This window comes from Canis lupus, chromosome 37, assembly GCF_011100685.1.
Source record: "Canis lupus familiaris isolate Mischka breed German Shepherd chromosome 37, alternate assembly UU_Cfam_GSD_1.0, whole genome shotgun sequence".
In the NCBI taxonomy this organism is placed as follows: Eukaryota; Metazoa; Chordata; class Mammalia; order Carnivora; family Canidae; genus Canis; species Canis lupus.
This window is the reverse complement of record NC_049258.1, coordinates 19,986,877-20,000,124: the sequence shown is the minus strand read 5'-3', so window position 1 is coordinate 20,000,124 and position 13,248 is coordinate 19,986,877. Positions and strand designations below refer to the sequence as shown.

At 42.1% G+C, this 13,248-nt stretch overlaps 1 protein-coding gene across 4 annotated transcripts in view; it reads left to right on the top strand.

The window, feature by feature from the left end:
- Nucleotides 1-861: 861 nt before the first annotated feature.
- ERBB4 (erb-b2 receptor tyrosine kinase 4) overlaps nt 862-13,248 on the top strand; it is a 1,108,406-nt gene continuing 1,096,019 nt past the window's right edge. For 3 of the 4 annotated variants that reach the window (XM_038585649.1, XM_038585647.1, XM_038585648.1), the window contains exon 1: nt 863-1,104. In XM_038585649.1, the coding sequence (XP_038441577.1) occupies nt 1,023-1,104 (82 nt within the window). In that variant the 5' untranslated portion in view covers nt 863-1,022. Of the gene's footprint in view, nt 1,105-13,248 lie in introns of all 4 variants that reach the window. The other variant, XM_038585650.1, reaches the window with a different exon arrangement.

The following is a 13,248-nucleotide window of genomic DNA, read 5'->3' as shown; positions in this document are numbered from 1 at the left end:
GGCCTCGGCGTCGGTCGGCTGGGTCGGGCGAGCCCTTTAAATCCAGCTCCCCCGCCCCCCGCAGCACGCGCCCGCTCCCAGACAGGTGTTTTCCCAACTCCTGAGACTGAGGATTTTGGGGAGAGTACGAGCCAATAAGATTCCCCTCTGGGGGGTGGGGGGCGGGGAAAAAGGCGGGGCCAGTTGGGTCAGAGCGGGGGCGGGGCTCGCGGCTGAGCCGAGCCAGCCCGGTTGCGTGGAGGCTTGTTTTATCCGCCCCCCCTCCACCTTTTTTTTTTTTTTTTTCCCCCCTCCCGGAGTCTTATTAATTTCTCGGTGGGGCTGCAGCTGGAGACCGCGGAGCGTTGGAAATGACGCTCGGAGCTTTAATTACCGCAGCCGCCGGACAAGTGTGAGGAAAGCTGACGGGAAAAAGAAGGACAGGATCGGGGGAGAAGCGAGAAGCGCCCTCCCCTCGCCCCCCCCCCCCCCCCCGCCCTCGTCCTCCCATCCCCTCCCAGTTGGGACTGGAGGTGCAAGGAAACTGAAAAGGGAGCCCAACATAGCCCGGCTGCGGGGAGAGGCCGGAAACCTACCGCCTCTTTGCAATCAACTTTTTTTGGAAAGCCTTTTCCCCCCTTCCTTTTTATTGTTGACCAACCAGTGCGAGAAAGTGAGGAGGGAGCGAGGACGCGGAGGCTCGCACGGGGGAAGCGCTGCCCAGTCCGGCCCCGAGCGGCACGCGCACACCCTCGGGCGCACGGCCCCGCGCACACCGGCGCGCACGCCCCTCCTCGGGCCCCGGCCCCGGCCCCGGCCCCGGCTCCCCGCGCCCCCGCACCCCGGCCCCGGCCCCGCCGACTCGGACTCGGACTCGGACTCGGACTCGGACTCGCACGCGCACTCGCCCTCGGCGGCTCCAGCTGGGAGCCGGTGCACCGCGCCCCGGGCGCGCCGGACTCGGGGCCCTCCTCCGCGTGCCCGACAGGGGAGATGCCATTTGGACATGTAATTGTCAGCTCGGGATCTGAGACTTGCAGAAAATGAAGCTGGCGGCAGGACCGTGGGTCTGGGTGAGCCTTCTGCTGGCAGCGGGGACCGTCCAGCCCAACGCCTCCCAGTCAGGTGGGTGTCCGGGGCTCCGCGCCCCCCGCGCCCCCCGCGCCCCTCCGGCCTCCTCCTCCTCGGGCTTGGCTTCCCTTCCTCCCTCCGTCTGTCCGTCCCCAAACTTAGCCTTTTTCGTGTACCTGCGTTTCACTTACCGTGAAATGTCACTCTGCGACCCTGTCCCCCCTCCCTTTTCCCCCCTTCCTTTCTCCCCGACCCCCTTCTTTCTTTCTTTCTTTCTTTCTCCCGCGTTTTCGGGGGAGCCTAAAAGCGGGATCTCTGCGGGTCCTGCCGGTTGTGCGGGCCGCGGGACACGCGGCTCCCGAGGCTCCCGAGTTGGACGGTCCCGCCGTGCGGGCGCCCCGAGAGCGAACGCCTGGCACCGGCGCGCGGGGCTCCGCAGGGGCTGTCCCCGAGCCGGCGGGCGGCGCACCTGTGCGGCCGCGGGTCCCTCCCCGCTGGGGCGGCCGCCAGCCTGCGCGCCGCCGACTCGACGGAGCTCGCTGGCCCGCGGGCTCTCTCTAAAGAAAAGGGGGGGGGCAGGGAAGGGGTTTGACACCCTGAGCGGGAGCCCGGCCCTGCCGTCGTCGCCCGGCTTGGCTCCGGGAAGAGTTCTTCCTGTAGTTCAACTTCTATTGGCCCGAGTCCCTCCAACTTCGCTGTTTACTGCCCGGCGCGGCTGCCGAGCCGACCCGGGGCGCGACCCGGTCCACCCCGAGGCGGGAGCGACGGCGCCGCCACCGCCTCCGCCTCCGCCACCGCCACCGCCACCGCCTGCGAGAAGGCGCGAGCCCGGGCACCTGGACGGGCCCAGGCCGACCGCCCCCGAGGCCCGGGGTGGGCTGGCGTCCGCGGCGGCCAGGGCCACGCACGGCACCTGCAGGGCGAGGCTGCTCAAAGTTTTTGACACTTGAGTTTCCTGGGGATGAAAGCGGGGCGGGAAAGGACGGAGGCCGGTGGGTCTGATGCCGCCAAAGGGGGCCTTTTGCAGAGCGGGGGGGATCTCCGGAGCCACCCCGGGCTGGTGGCGGGAGCGTGGGAGGCAGCTGGGAGGGTGAAGCCCCCCGGGAGCGCCCGGGAGCGGGGCTCGGGCCGCGTCGGGCCCCCGGAGGGCGTCCCCCTGACCTCACCGGGAGCCGCGCGCCGCCTTCCGCGCTCCGCCCCCGCCGCTGCCGCCTTCCCTCCTAGCCTAGTAAATAACAAGTCGCAGGCGCCGAGCCTTTCAGAATGACCTTCGAGTGGCACCAGCGTGCGCCGTTGGTGCTCGCCGTTTGCACCCTCCCGATCCTCGGGAGTCCTTCATGCGCACCGGGTCGCGCGCTCAGCCGCCGCCGGAACCGCACCAGCCCCGACCGCGGATTCCAGGCGGCCTCTTAGATACGTGCCTTTTACCTCCTCCCTCCGCACTCCGAGTCCCTTCGTATTTTCCCTCAATGGGTCGATTATGCACATTGACCCATTCAAAAGCGTGTGCGACCGACACGCAGACTTAGGCGAGAGGGATTTCTCCGAGTCCGAGGCAGCCCACTGGGGGCTGTCGGTGCAGCCTCGGCCGCTGGGGGACCCGGCTCCGAGTGCGCAGCAACTCGGTATTAACTGTGTGGCTCAGGGGTGAGCTATGCCGAAAAGCCCTTTTCAGAATTTCTGCAAAGAATGCAATCCAAATTAGTTCTGCAGCTGTCCCCTTCCTCGTCTCCGGCGACACCGCCTCGCGCCCTCGCTGGTCTCTTCTCGCTTCCCCCCGCGAATGGTCAGACCCACAAGTGAGCCCCTGTAGAGCGCGGGGATTAGCGTGCCATTGTTGTTCTGTGTGTGACTCTGCACTTGAAATTCTAGGGGCACAAAGGCGAGCCTCACTTGTTCAAAACACAGAGTGATCCAGATGAAAGGGCCGCACAAAGAAAAGCTCTCGGTGCATCCCTGGTACAATTGCAACACGCATGCTAAGGTGATCCACTGGGAACTGTAAATGCCCCTGGGGACTTCTTTCTTCACCCTATTCCCCTCCTCACCCCCCCCCCCCCGCCCCCACCACCCCTGCCGCACCTGGCAGGGAAAGTTCAGCTGGTTTTAATACAGTGCTTTCACGAAACCAAGTTACTGTGTGGAGTGTGAGTGAGGCTGTGTGTGTCTGTGTCTGTGTCCGTGGGGCTGTCTGTTCCCAAGTAAATACATACTGCGTGTCTCCCCTCTCGCGGTTAGCAGTCAGTAGCAGTTTGGAGGAGTTTGTTTTGGTCCAAATGAGAAATTAAGTGCGGATAAGTAAACTAAGCTGCCAGAGGGCGACAAGATGTTGAGTGAATTGCTTTTAGATGAAACAAATTAAGGAAACGAGGGAAGACAATCTGCTTCTCGCATTATTAGACACGCTTGGAGTTCAGGGGAAAGTGGCATATTTTTGAAATGCTAATTTCTTAAGCAGAAGGAATGCACCTTATTTACTGCTCTATGTGAACAGAATAAAGATATGGGTGGAGGGAGGATTCTGTTGTATAGATCTAAGATATTTATTAAAATAATTATAATGGGAAAGGACCTGTTTTTATTTTTTCTTCTCTTGCTTGGGAAAAAAATCAGCTTTAGAGAAAACAATTTTTAAATATGTCTCAGGACTTTGTCTCATTTCCAGTAATTCATTTTATCCAGAAATACTATATATATATGTATATATATAGTATATAGCCAAAGGCCCTTTATAGGACTGTTATAAAGCCTTTTCTACCAAAAGGGATAATTTCAAAATTTCTGTTTTCCTGGCATGATTTAAAAATAGTATCACCTTTGTATTTAATTACAATATATAATATTGAAGTGATGCTCTTACATACCTCAATAGATATGGGATGAACAAGTTCAGTTTCCATTTCTTATTTGCAAGTAACTTAATTCTGCTTTTCATGCTATAGAATAACATACGTTTTTTCCTACATATTAAGATGTATCTTCAAACTTAGGGTTGGGGTTTTGTTTTGTACATTTGAGAAGGAAAAAGTTAATAAAACTTAGGTAGATAAAAAGATGTTCAATACACTAAAAAAAAATCTTTCCTACATGTGTTTACTGTAAGCACACCCACAGGATACACGTTTTTTGTTTTTGTTTTTGTTTTTTTTTGAAATTCTTATATATGTCAAAGGGATCTTTTTAGGGGAAGGCATTTTTTTCTTCAGAATGCTTCTAAACAAGTTTATACTCATTGTAACTGTAAATAACTTGAAAATACTGTAGTATGGACTGTTACGATAAAATTGAATGGTTGGTTGTGTAAAAATTCCTCATCTTCTGATTTTTCCCTCTTAAACTAAACTGCTTTTATTTTAATCATTCATGCATATAAAGTCAAAGTTTTTTGAAAATCAATACTTAATCCTTTATATATTTTTTCATTTAGTCACTGGAAATGTGTCTTAATTAAGAAATTACATTAGAATATTTACCAGGGCATGCACTTCATGGAAGATTTATGTATTTTTTTACACTAACCTGAACACAGTAAGTTTGCATTGGCTGATTTTTAGAGTTTGCATTCACTTGAGGGAAAAATCATATTTCCTTCTTAAAGTAGATTCAAATATTTAGCATTCATGAGCTTTCATGCTTTTAGTTCTTAAATAGAAGTACTATTTATCATCTGTCTTAGGCATTCACCCTTTCCATTACTATAGATTCTTCCTTTACAATTGATTATTATTGTTTACACATGTGAATATATATATGTATATATATATATATTTTTTCCCCCTCCACTACTAAGTGTATTCTTTTTGGTGTGTGCCTTTCCCAGCAATCTGCCACTCAGCCACTGCAGGAGTCCTCTGAGCCAGTTTTCATTCTTTCTTTCTGATAAATCTGATATGGCTGGTTGGCCGGACAATTGCAAGCCATTCCATTGCGCAGATTTATTCCTGAAAGAAAATAAAAAGGCATCGATCCAAGATCACTAGCACATCTCAGAAACCCTGACTCCAAGGCCAGATCTTTCCACAGAGAAGTCCCTTTTTCCCTATGTCTTTCCCTCGTTCCCCTCTTGACCAAGGCTGGAAGGTAGACTACTCCCATTTAAAAAATTACCAGGGATGTAAGGAATTGTGCTCTAAACATTCTCTGAAGCCTTGTGATTAGAGCTACCTTAGATTAATGACTATGCAAGGTGCACATTTTAGACAATGAATTGGAGTGCCTTCAACATTACAATGCTTTAGAGTGGTGCTATGTTTAGATTATTTCAGGCCAGTTATTAAGAAAATTTAACATATTAAAAATAGCAACAAGTTTTTGCTTTATTTTACAGCGTTCTGCTGCTGTTGGATATCTTTTTGTAATTTGCAAGTGCTCAAAACATAAATGAAGCAAATGATCAAAAAAGATGTTCTGTTACCTGCAACCATGTTGGCACTGTTTGATTTCACCCTTTTGAGAGATACTGCTTTATAAAGATGTTAATGTTTACGTTAAAATTAGCTTATACATGTTCAAGCCTACAGCTGTTCTACAGAAATTGTCAAGCATATTCCACTGTTATCTTTTACAATGATCTGAGTGTGTTTTCAGGGCAGAATCTAATTATATTACAAACTTTTCTTCAGGTTATATCATTTTAGGAATGTTCTACTATGTTACATTTGACCATATGGAACAAAATTGCATCTTATATCTAAAACTCATTTTATGAATTATTTTAAATATTGGGCAGTTAGAGTAAAGCCTTACTTTTCATGCTTTCTAACACAGTTGTTGACTGAAGTTTACAGTTTATACTGACAATTCCTTAATTTTCTTTATTATTATTTTTTAATGAAAAGGTCCTAAATCAATATTTCTTGAACCTGGAGCTGTGCTACCTAATTTGAAGGAGACACAACTGCCTATTTTGTGGTTAAGTGTGACATAAGACACAGCTAAGTGTTTTAAATCAGGATTTCTACATTGTGGGGACAAATTCCTCTAGTCTCCTGTTAATACCTTGAGCAACTTACTCCATGTCTTTGTGACTTGGCTTCTGTGCCTGAGGGGAAAATGCATGTAATATACTCTATTTCTCCATTGTCTAGCATTTTTCTGAAAAAAAAAAAATGGCTTTAAAGTCTTCTGTAATATTGAGTGAGATACATTCCAGTAACAAGTTAATTGATAAATTTAAAAATGTGTACACATATGTACATAAGTAACCATAATGTTAAACTTTCAGCAGACTGTCTCTATGGAAGAACACCTTTTGGTTATTAAACCAAAGTGTTTGTACTTGAAGGCTATTTTCCCAAAATACTACTTTTCTGAATTGCCCTGTGGACTTTTTAGATTTCATTTGTGTGTGGCTTTTTCTCTCTTTCTGAATTGTTGATAATTCTGACATATTTATTACATAAATTGATTTATTTTCCAAATCCTTAATCAAAGCTTTAAAGCCAATCTCTTGTTTTCATATTTGACACTTAAACTTAGTGGTTCCTATTTGTATTAATTTTTCAAGGGGGAAGGGAACGGTTGCACTTTTATGACACAGGTGAAATATATGAGGCCTAATTATAAAGTGTTTTTTGAACATATAGTAATTGTTTTCCAGTAGTTTTCATTTTAAGTGATTGCTCTGCAGGCCCGTTGCTTTGCACAAATCCAGGGGGCAGCAGCCACATAGAATTTAATGGGAATGGTGCACACCTGAGCTGTGGGTAGCAGTGCAGCAGCCCTGCTGTTGTGTGATGCTACAGAATAAAGCACCAGAATAAAAGTTAGAAGAATTGGATTCTGGGCATACAGTCATTTTCTATGTCATCTTGAGTTAGACTTCCTGCTCTGTGTCTCAATTTTCTGTATCTCTAAATGACTAACATCTTGAATTTTAAAACTGATTCAGTTAAACAGGAAAACAATGTTTAGATCTTTTAGAGGAATCCTTTGGTTTTTAATTGATTTTGTTTGTGAATCTCTTCTCAAATGAAGTCATGTGTGTAACCCTGGCATCTCAAAAGGCGAGAGGAGAGCTGCTTCTGTTAAAGCTGCAGCTAGATGCCAGCTTTGTGCTCCTCCACTTTCCTTTCACTCTTGCCTCCACTCTCCTGTGCTTCCTTCACAGAAATCTAGCACTAGTTAGAAGCTACTGATCTAGTGCAATCCTATCATTTCTTAAGTGAGGAAACTGGAAGCACGGAGAAGTGAGATGATATAAATTAGTTGGCAGCTTGTGACACCAATATCATTTTCCTTAATGCACACAGAAGTACTTAAAAAGTTGCAGACACTTAAAAAAAAAAAAAAGAAACAAGTACAGGGCTGTATTGCTTTAAAAGTGAATTGCAAAGTTGGAAAGAGAACAAATGGATTGGAACGATAGGCCTATCATACTGTGAAGTTCTATTCAAGGGGAAGACCGTGGGATCATCATCATCATGCTTAATTTATATTCCAGAAGTAATCATTGATTGCGCTTATTATATATGATATTGACCCTGAACGTCAGATAAGAGCAGTCCATATTACTATCTGTGTACAATAAGCACCTTCAAGATTTTCTTTTACCTGGGACTTTATGAAGATGACCAATAAGTAGGGAATGGTTATATCTTTATTCTGTTTTAAGTAATATACAAGCTTAAATAAAAATGGCTTACCAGGAATAAACAATGAGTTATTCATTACCAGTTAGTTGGTGGGGACCCTTAACCAGCAAATCCATGGGAATACTTCAGATTCTCCCAGCCCCATCCTTGACCCAAGGTTCTTTATCTTTTCCACTGCCTATGCTGGGCCACCTTTCTTCAGATCTCTACTAAGATCACAGTTATAGTCTTTGAATAAGTACATAAGCTAAGCTTTAAGCACAAAGACTTTATAAATGTGTTTCTGTGGCACATTTGCCTCCCTCTAGTTGCCTTCTGTAAGATGCTGCCTGTGTGCCTTATTACTTCACAGTGTTGTTGATTTACCCTTAACTCTTTCTGATTGTCTTGTGTTCAGCAACAGAGCTTTCTGGGATTTGATCAGCATTCTTATGGGCCTTAGTGACAGAAGGGAGGTTAGAAACTTGTCTTGGCAGGAAGAGTCACTTCCTGTTAGGAATTTGAGATGAAAATGGACCCCCCCTTTCTCCCCTGTAAAACATTAACATAGACACACCATGAAACTTCCTGTGCAACATCATTAAACTTCTCCCATGAGAAATAGCTTGGGGTCATTACTGCTAATCACGTTATTTCCAATATTGTAGGGGTTAGTGAAGCATGCTAAACACCAGTAAGAATATGCAAGACTTAGTTTCTGAATCTAGGAAGTTAAAGGAATAGGTATCAAGGCTGTAGGAATGTTTATAGGTATTTCATTTGAGACATAGTCTAAGGTTGTTTAAAGAAGAGACAATGGTGCAATAAGCATTATGCTTGCTTCCCAGAATGATCAGATTTGTAAATAATCAGTTTCACCTACACTTTTACTACTCTTCTGTCCTTTACTGATGACTTATCCCATATACATCTGGTATAGGTGGACATTCAGATTTTAAACCGTAAGGATACAAGTGGGAATTGTAAACCTGCTTTAAATAGAGGCATCTGCTGGTCATCTATGGTCTACTAAGGATATCTCATGGCTAGGCTGGTTAGGACTGCCAAAAAAAATTTTTTTTTCCACAGTCCAGGTTCTGTGACTAAATCTAGTGTGGTTATAGCTTGAGTAATAAATACAATTCTCAATTTCAGAATGGATTGCCATCACTAGCAGGGGAATGCCTGAAACAGGTCATGGATGGTAGTGACTATTTTGCTTTGGGTGAGCTCTCCTTTTACTAAAATCTGTCTTTGTCATTATTTTCTATTCTTCCCTATAGGCTTAGAGAATATGAGACTATGAGTTTCTTTCTATAGGGACCTATGAAAACCAAATAAAACAGAACAGTATTTCTTTTAGTCACACACTTCATTTTCAGGAGTTCCTTTCGTCCTCTCATTTTGTCTAGAGCTAAAGCAGTTAAACATGCTTTTGTGTTTTTAAAAGGGAATTCAACTATGTAGCTTGTCAAAGTTTACTCCCTAAGATTTTTATTAACTTCATCTAGTGTTTAAAAACCTCAGAGCAGGGCTATTGCAAGATCCACTGTACTGGTCCCCTTGTAGATGCCCTCTGCCTCCAAGACTTCCTTCTTATTGCCAGATGCTCATTCTAATATAATACTTTTATTATTCTTACTTTCCATTTTGAAACCTTCAATGGGTTCCCATTATAAAGTTCAAATCCTACTAAAATAGTTCAGATTTTACAAAATCCATTCTTAAGAGTTTTCTTAAGATGTACTCTAAGAACCACACCAACCTAGTCAGTATTTCATAACTATGCCTTGCTTGTTGTCTCCGCATTTGCTTACCCCCTTCCCTGGAATTCATGGCTCACTTGGTGCCTCTGCTTGTTCAAACCATTGAATCTTTTCAATTTTACATTAACTCATACCTCTTCATTACTTTTTTTTTTTTCACCGATTAGCCTATAATCTTTATCTATACCTCTTATCTGGCCTTTAATCTTAAACCGTAGAATAGTTTTAACATTTTAAGAGCAGGAGTTTTTAAGCCCCTGCTGAGACTAATGCAGTGCCACATATATAGTAAGCTCTTTAAAAATATTTTTTAAGTGAAAAAATAGCGTATATTTGCTGAAACAATTTTAAGCTCATTCATGGATGGCTATTATTTGTAATTAAACTATATAGTGCACAAAGTAAGCTGTTCTAAAAACATAATTATAGAATTCTTAATAATAGATATTAGGCATGTTTACCCTGGGAATTTCTTTAGTTGCTTTCTTGAGCTTCCTAGGATATTTCTTTCAATGGATTGTTTCCAAGAATATATCATTTGTCCCCATTCCCATTTCTAGAGTCTGTTCATAATATGGTACAAAGTATTTCTGTTGGTTTTATTTTTGGTGAGTTAAATATATGTGAATACCATTCTTAAATGTAACTGTTTTAGTTGCCCACTCTTTTTTTATGTGTCATTACATTGCTATTTCTTATCTCCCATTTAAAATTGTAATAAGTTTTTAAGCAATAAGCATGTACTGATTCATCAGTGTATTTCAGGATAATGTTAGGAACAGGAGGACCTATAAGATGTTCAAGGTGATGTTTTTCTCCGTTCTTTTAAAGAGGGATAGATGAAACCAACGCATTTGCTTCCAGAGAGATGCTAATAAGTACTTCATGAAAAAAGGGTTCCAGAGCAGATGTGATATTTTCTACTCCTAGATATATGTGATAATACAACTTTGTTATAACTGAGACGTCTTAGTATCTTAGGCTAGATATATGCCTACCATTTAAAAAGTGTCCTAGAAAGAAAGCACTTCAGCACAACTAAACTGAGAGGTGACTAGGATTCTCTTAGCTGCTCTTTTAGATATATGATCCATTCTGTGTTCTGAAAATGGGTGAAATGATGATAGTATTTATAGAGTCAGATTCTATGAATGAAAGATGTTCTTCTAGACATTTTTTCTTCAATTACCAGGTTCTAAGAAAGTCAGCCTTTCTAGGTCACTGCAGTGCCTTGATTGTACCTTAGTTTATAATGGCTTGAAGGAGTTAATATAACTATTAAAATTATCTAACAGTCTTCAGAGTAATCTATTAATGAGAGAATTGGACATGAAGACATTAGCACTTGTGTCTGACTTATTTTACAACTTTCTTGATTGTTCTTCCTCTAAGAATTCATGAGAAGAGAGTTTGAATCAGGGGTCATTTTTCCTACTTTGTAGATGAGGAAATAGAGACATAAAGAAGTAGTATGTAAGGGTAAAGCTTGACTAGTGCCTTAGTCCCCTTACAGTTACTTGTCTGCCCTGTCCTGATAACCAGCTGTCTCGCTCTTCTGCTTAAGTGACAGAAGATAGGGATGCCTCTCAAAAGCATGACTCTTCCAGTGTACTTACCCCACTGTGTGAGAAAGGGATGCTTAGCACACCAGATCCTTCTGTCTTCAGGTCAGCAGTTCTTTTTGCTTTCTCTGTAGCCATGTGAAGAAACCTGTCCAATAAATCTATCATATAAGGAGTCTTCCTTTAGGTTATATTGTATTTTTCCTCCTCCATTGTATTCATCATAGTTCTTTTTATTTGGTATATTAAAGAAAACAATCATGTACGCTTTGTCATCTTGAAAAAAGGTCCAAAGCAGAGGTATATCCGAAATTTTGGTCCTGCACTTACACAATTTTGGGAACTTCTTTAAAAACAATTCAGAAATAGAAATATGAATTAAAAACGGAACCTTAGAATGCATCAATGTAAGACAGAGGCTTTGAAGCTGAAGCCTTTAAAAAAAAAAAAAAGGACTTTAAGGTAATTCTCACCTATGTTTAAAAATTACCTATTTTAAGAAATAACATCATTCTTCTTTCATGGAGAACTTTTGAGTGTCATTGTGTAATTTTAATGTTTTTCTACTACATGTAATTGGTGTCCACTATTCATGTAGAAAAACACATTGCTTCAAGAAAAGAAAAACTATGGAGTAAGCTCACACTTTAAAGCACTTCAGTATGTCTTTTGGTGAACATATGTACTACATAGAGACAATTTTTAGAATATTTTTCTTTAAATATGACCATGCCAAATTCAGGGATATATTTTCTTGATATCATATGGGTCATGTAATACTGTCTCTTAGACAGTTATATAGCTTATAATGTGTGATCTAAAGGAATCTTGAAGTTTTGTTATGTAAAAGTTGTATTACTAAGGCCCTATCCCTTGAAATCTATAGCTCATTGAATTTTTCATTGTTATTTAGCATGGGTAACAATCTGTATTTGACTTTTACCCTCTGGCTAAGTTAAAAGTGGCCATTTTAACTATAGTAGCCATTATTACTAACTATGAATAAAACAGTGCATCTAACTTAAAATCAGTATATATGGTAATATTTTGACTATGAACACACTTAAGTAACAAAAACAGGATTTGTGTTTCAAGTTACACTCTTACTATGTAAAAATATCAATTGAACGGTTAATAATATTTCCCAGTTGCTTAAACTTCAAATTTAGCAGCCCATTATCCCTGGTGATACATCAAAACCTCCAAGAGTGTACGTAGAATTAACGGAAACTGAAGTGATTGGTATTCCGGTATCATTCTTTAGTGGACCCCCCCACCCTTTTTTAAGTACGGGATGAAATTTGAAAGTATAAAAAGCTCTAAGATAAATTGAACTAGACAAAACATTTTATGCAACTGTTGGTGAAAGGGGCATTCGTTATTTCTGTGCTTACTATATAGCTTGTGGCCAGAATTAGCACACCATGAGCCAGAGAAAGAGATAAGACAAACAATGGCATGCAGCTAATTTTGTTTAGCAAATTTAGATCTGATACATGCTATTTCACTCCTACAAACTGATTCAGTCACTCTTTGAAAGGTGCAGTTGAAGTTTGTCTCCCACAGTTTTAACAGCTTTCACTCAATATTTATAGGCTCTATAAAAATAAATTTCTGTAAGTACCATATTTCTCACTGGCAGAAGGAGCACTGTGAAGGTAGATTTATAAATGAAAAAAAAAAAAAAAAGGAAAAACAAAAACATTTCAATTGTTCCAGGTCTCCAAAGAATAAAATATGTCAAGACATCCAAAATATCTTTGTTTCAAGGGCATATATAGAGAGTTTTGGGTATTCAAGGATTTTGACCACATGTGAGTAAGAAGTCCTGTTATTTTATGGTAATTTTGTGATTTGAATCTGGCATGTGGTGAGACTCATATTCTGGATCTAGTCATTCATCTGCTATATAAGCCAACAGGATAGGATCCACTGTAATTATCAGGAAGTGGTTATAAAACAAAACAAGAAACCCAAACTTTGTTCTTTATAAAAAAAAGTACCATTATGCAGAAGAAAATTAATTTCAGTGAAGTTTATTGGCTAATTTGTATGAAAAAATGTCACAAAATGTGTTACACTTGATGGAAACATGATTCTGGGAAAAGCCAGGAGTTTGTACAATGATATCCATAATTGGGGCTATCTCAAACATTTCTGAAAGTCTTTTGTAGCACAGTGAATTATAAGATATCTGAAGGTTATAATGTTATTTATATATCTGCTAGAGCTTTGTCATGGTTCAAGACTACATTCTCCATAATCAAGCTCACTATAGAGAATAATTGTCATATTCAT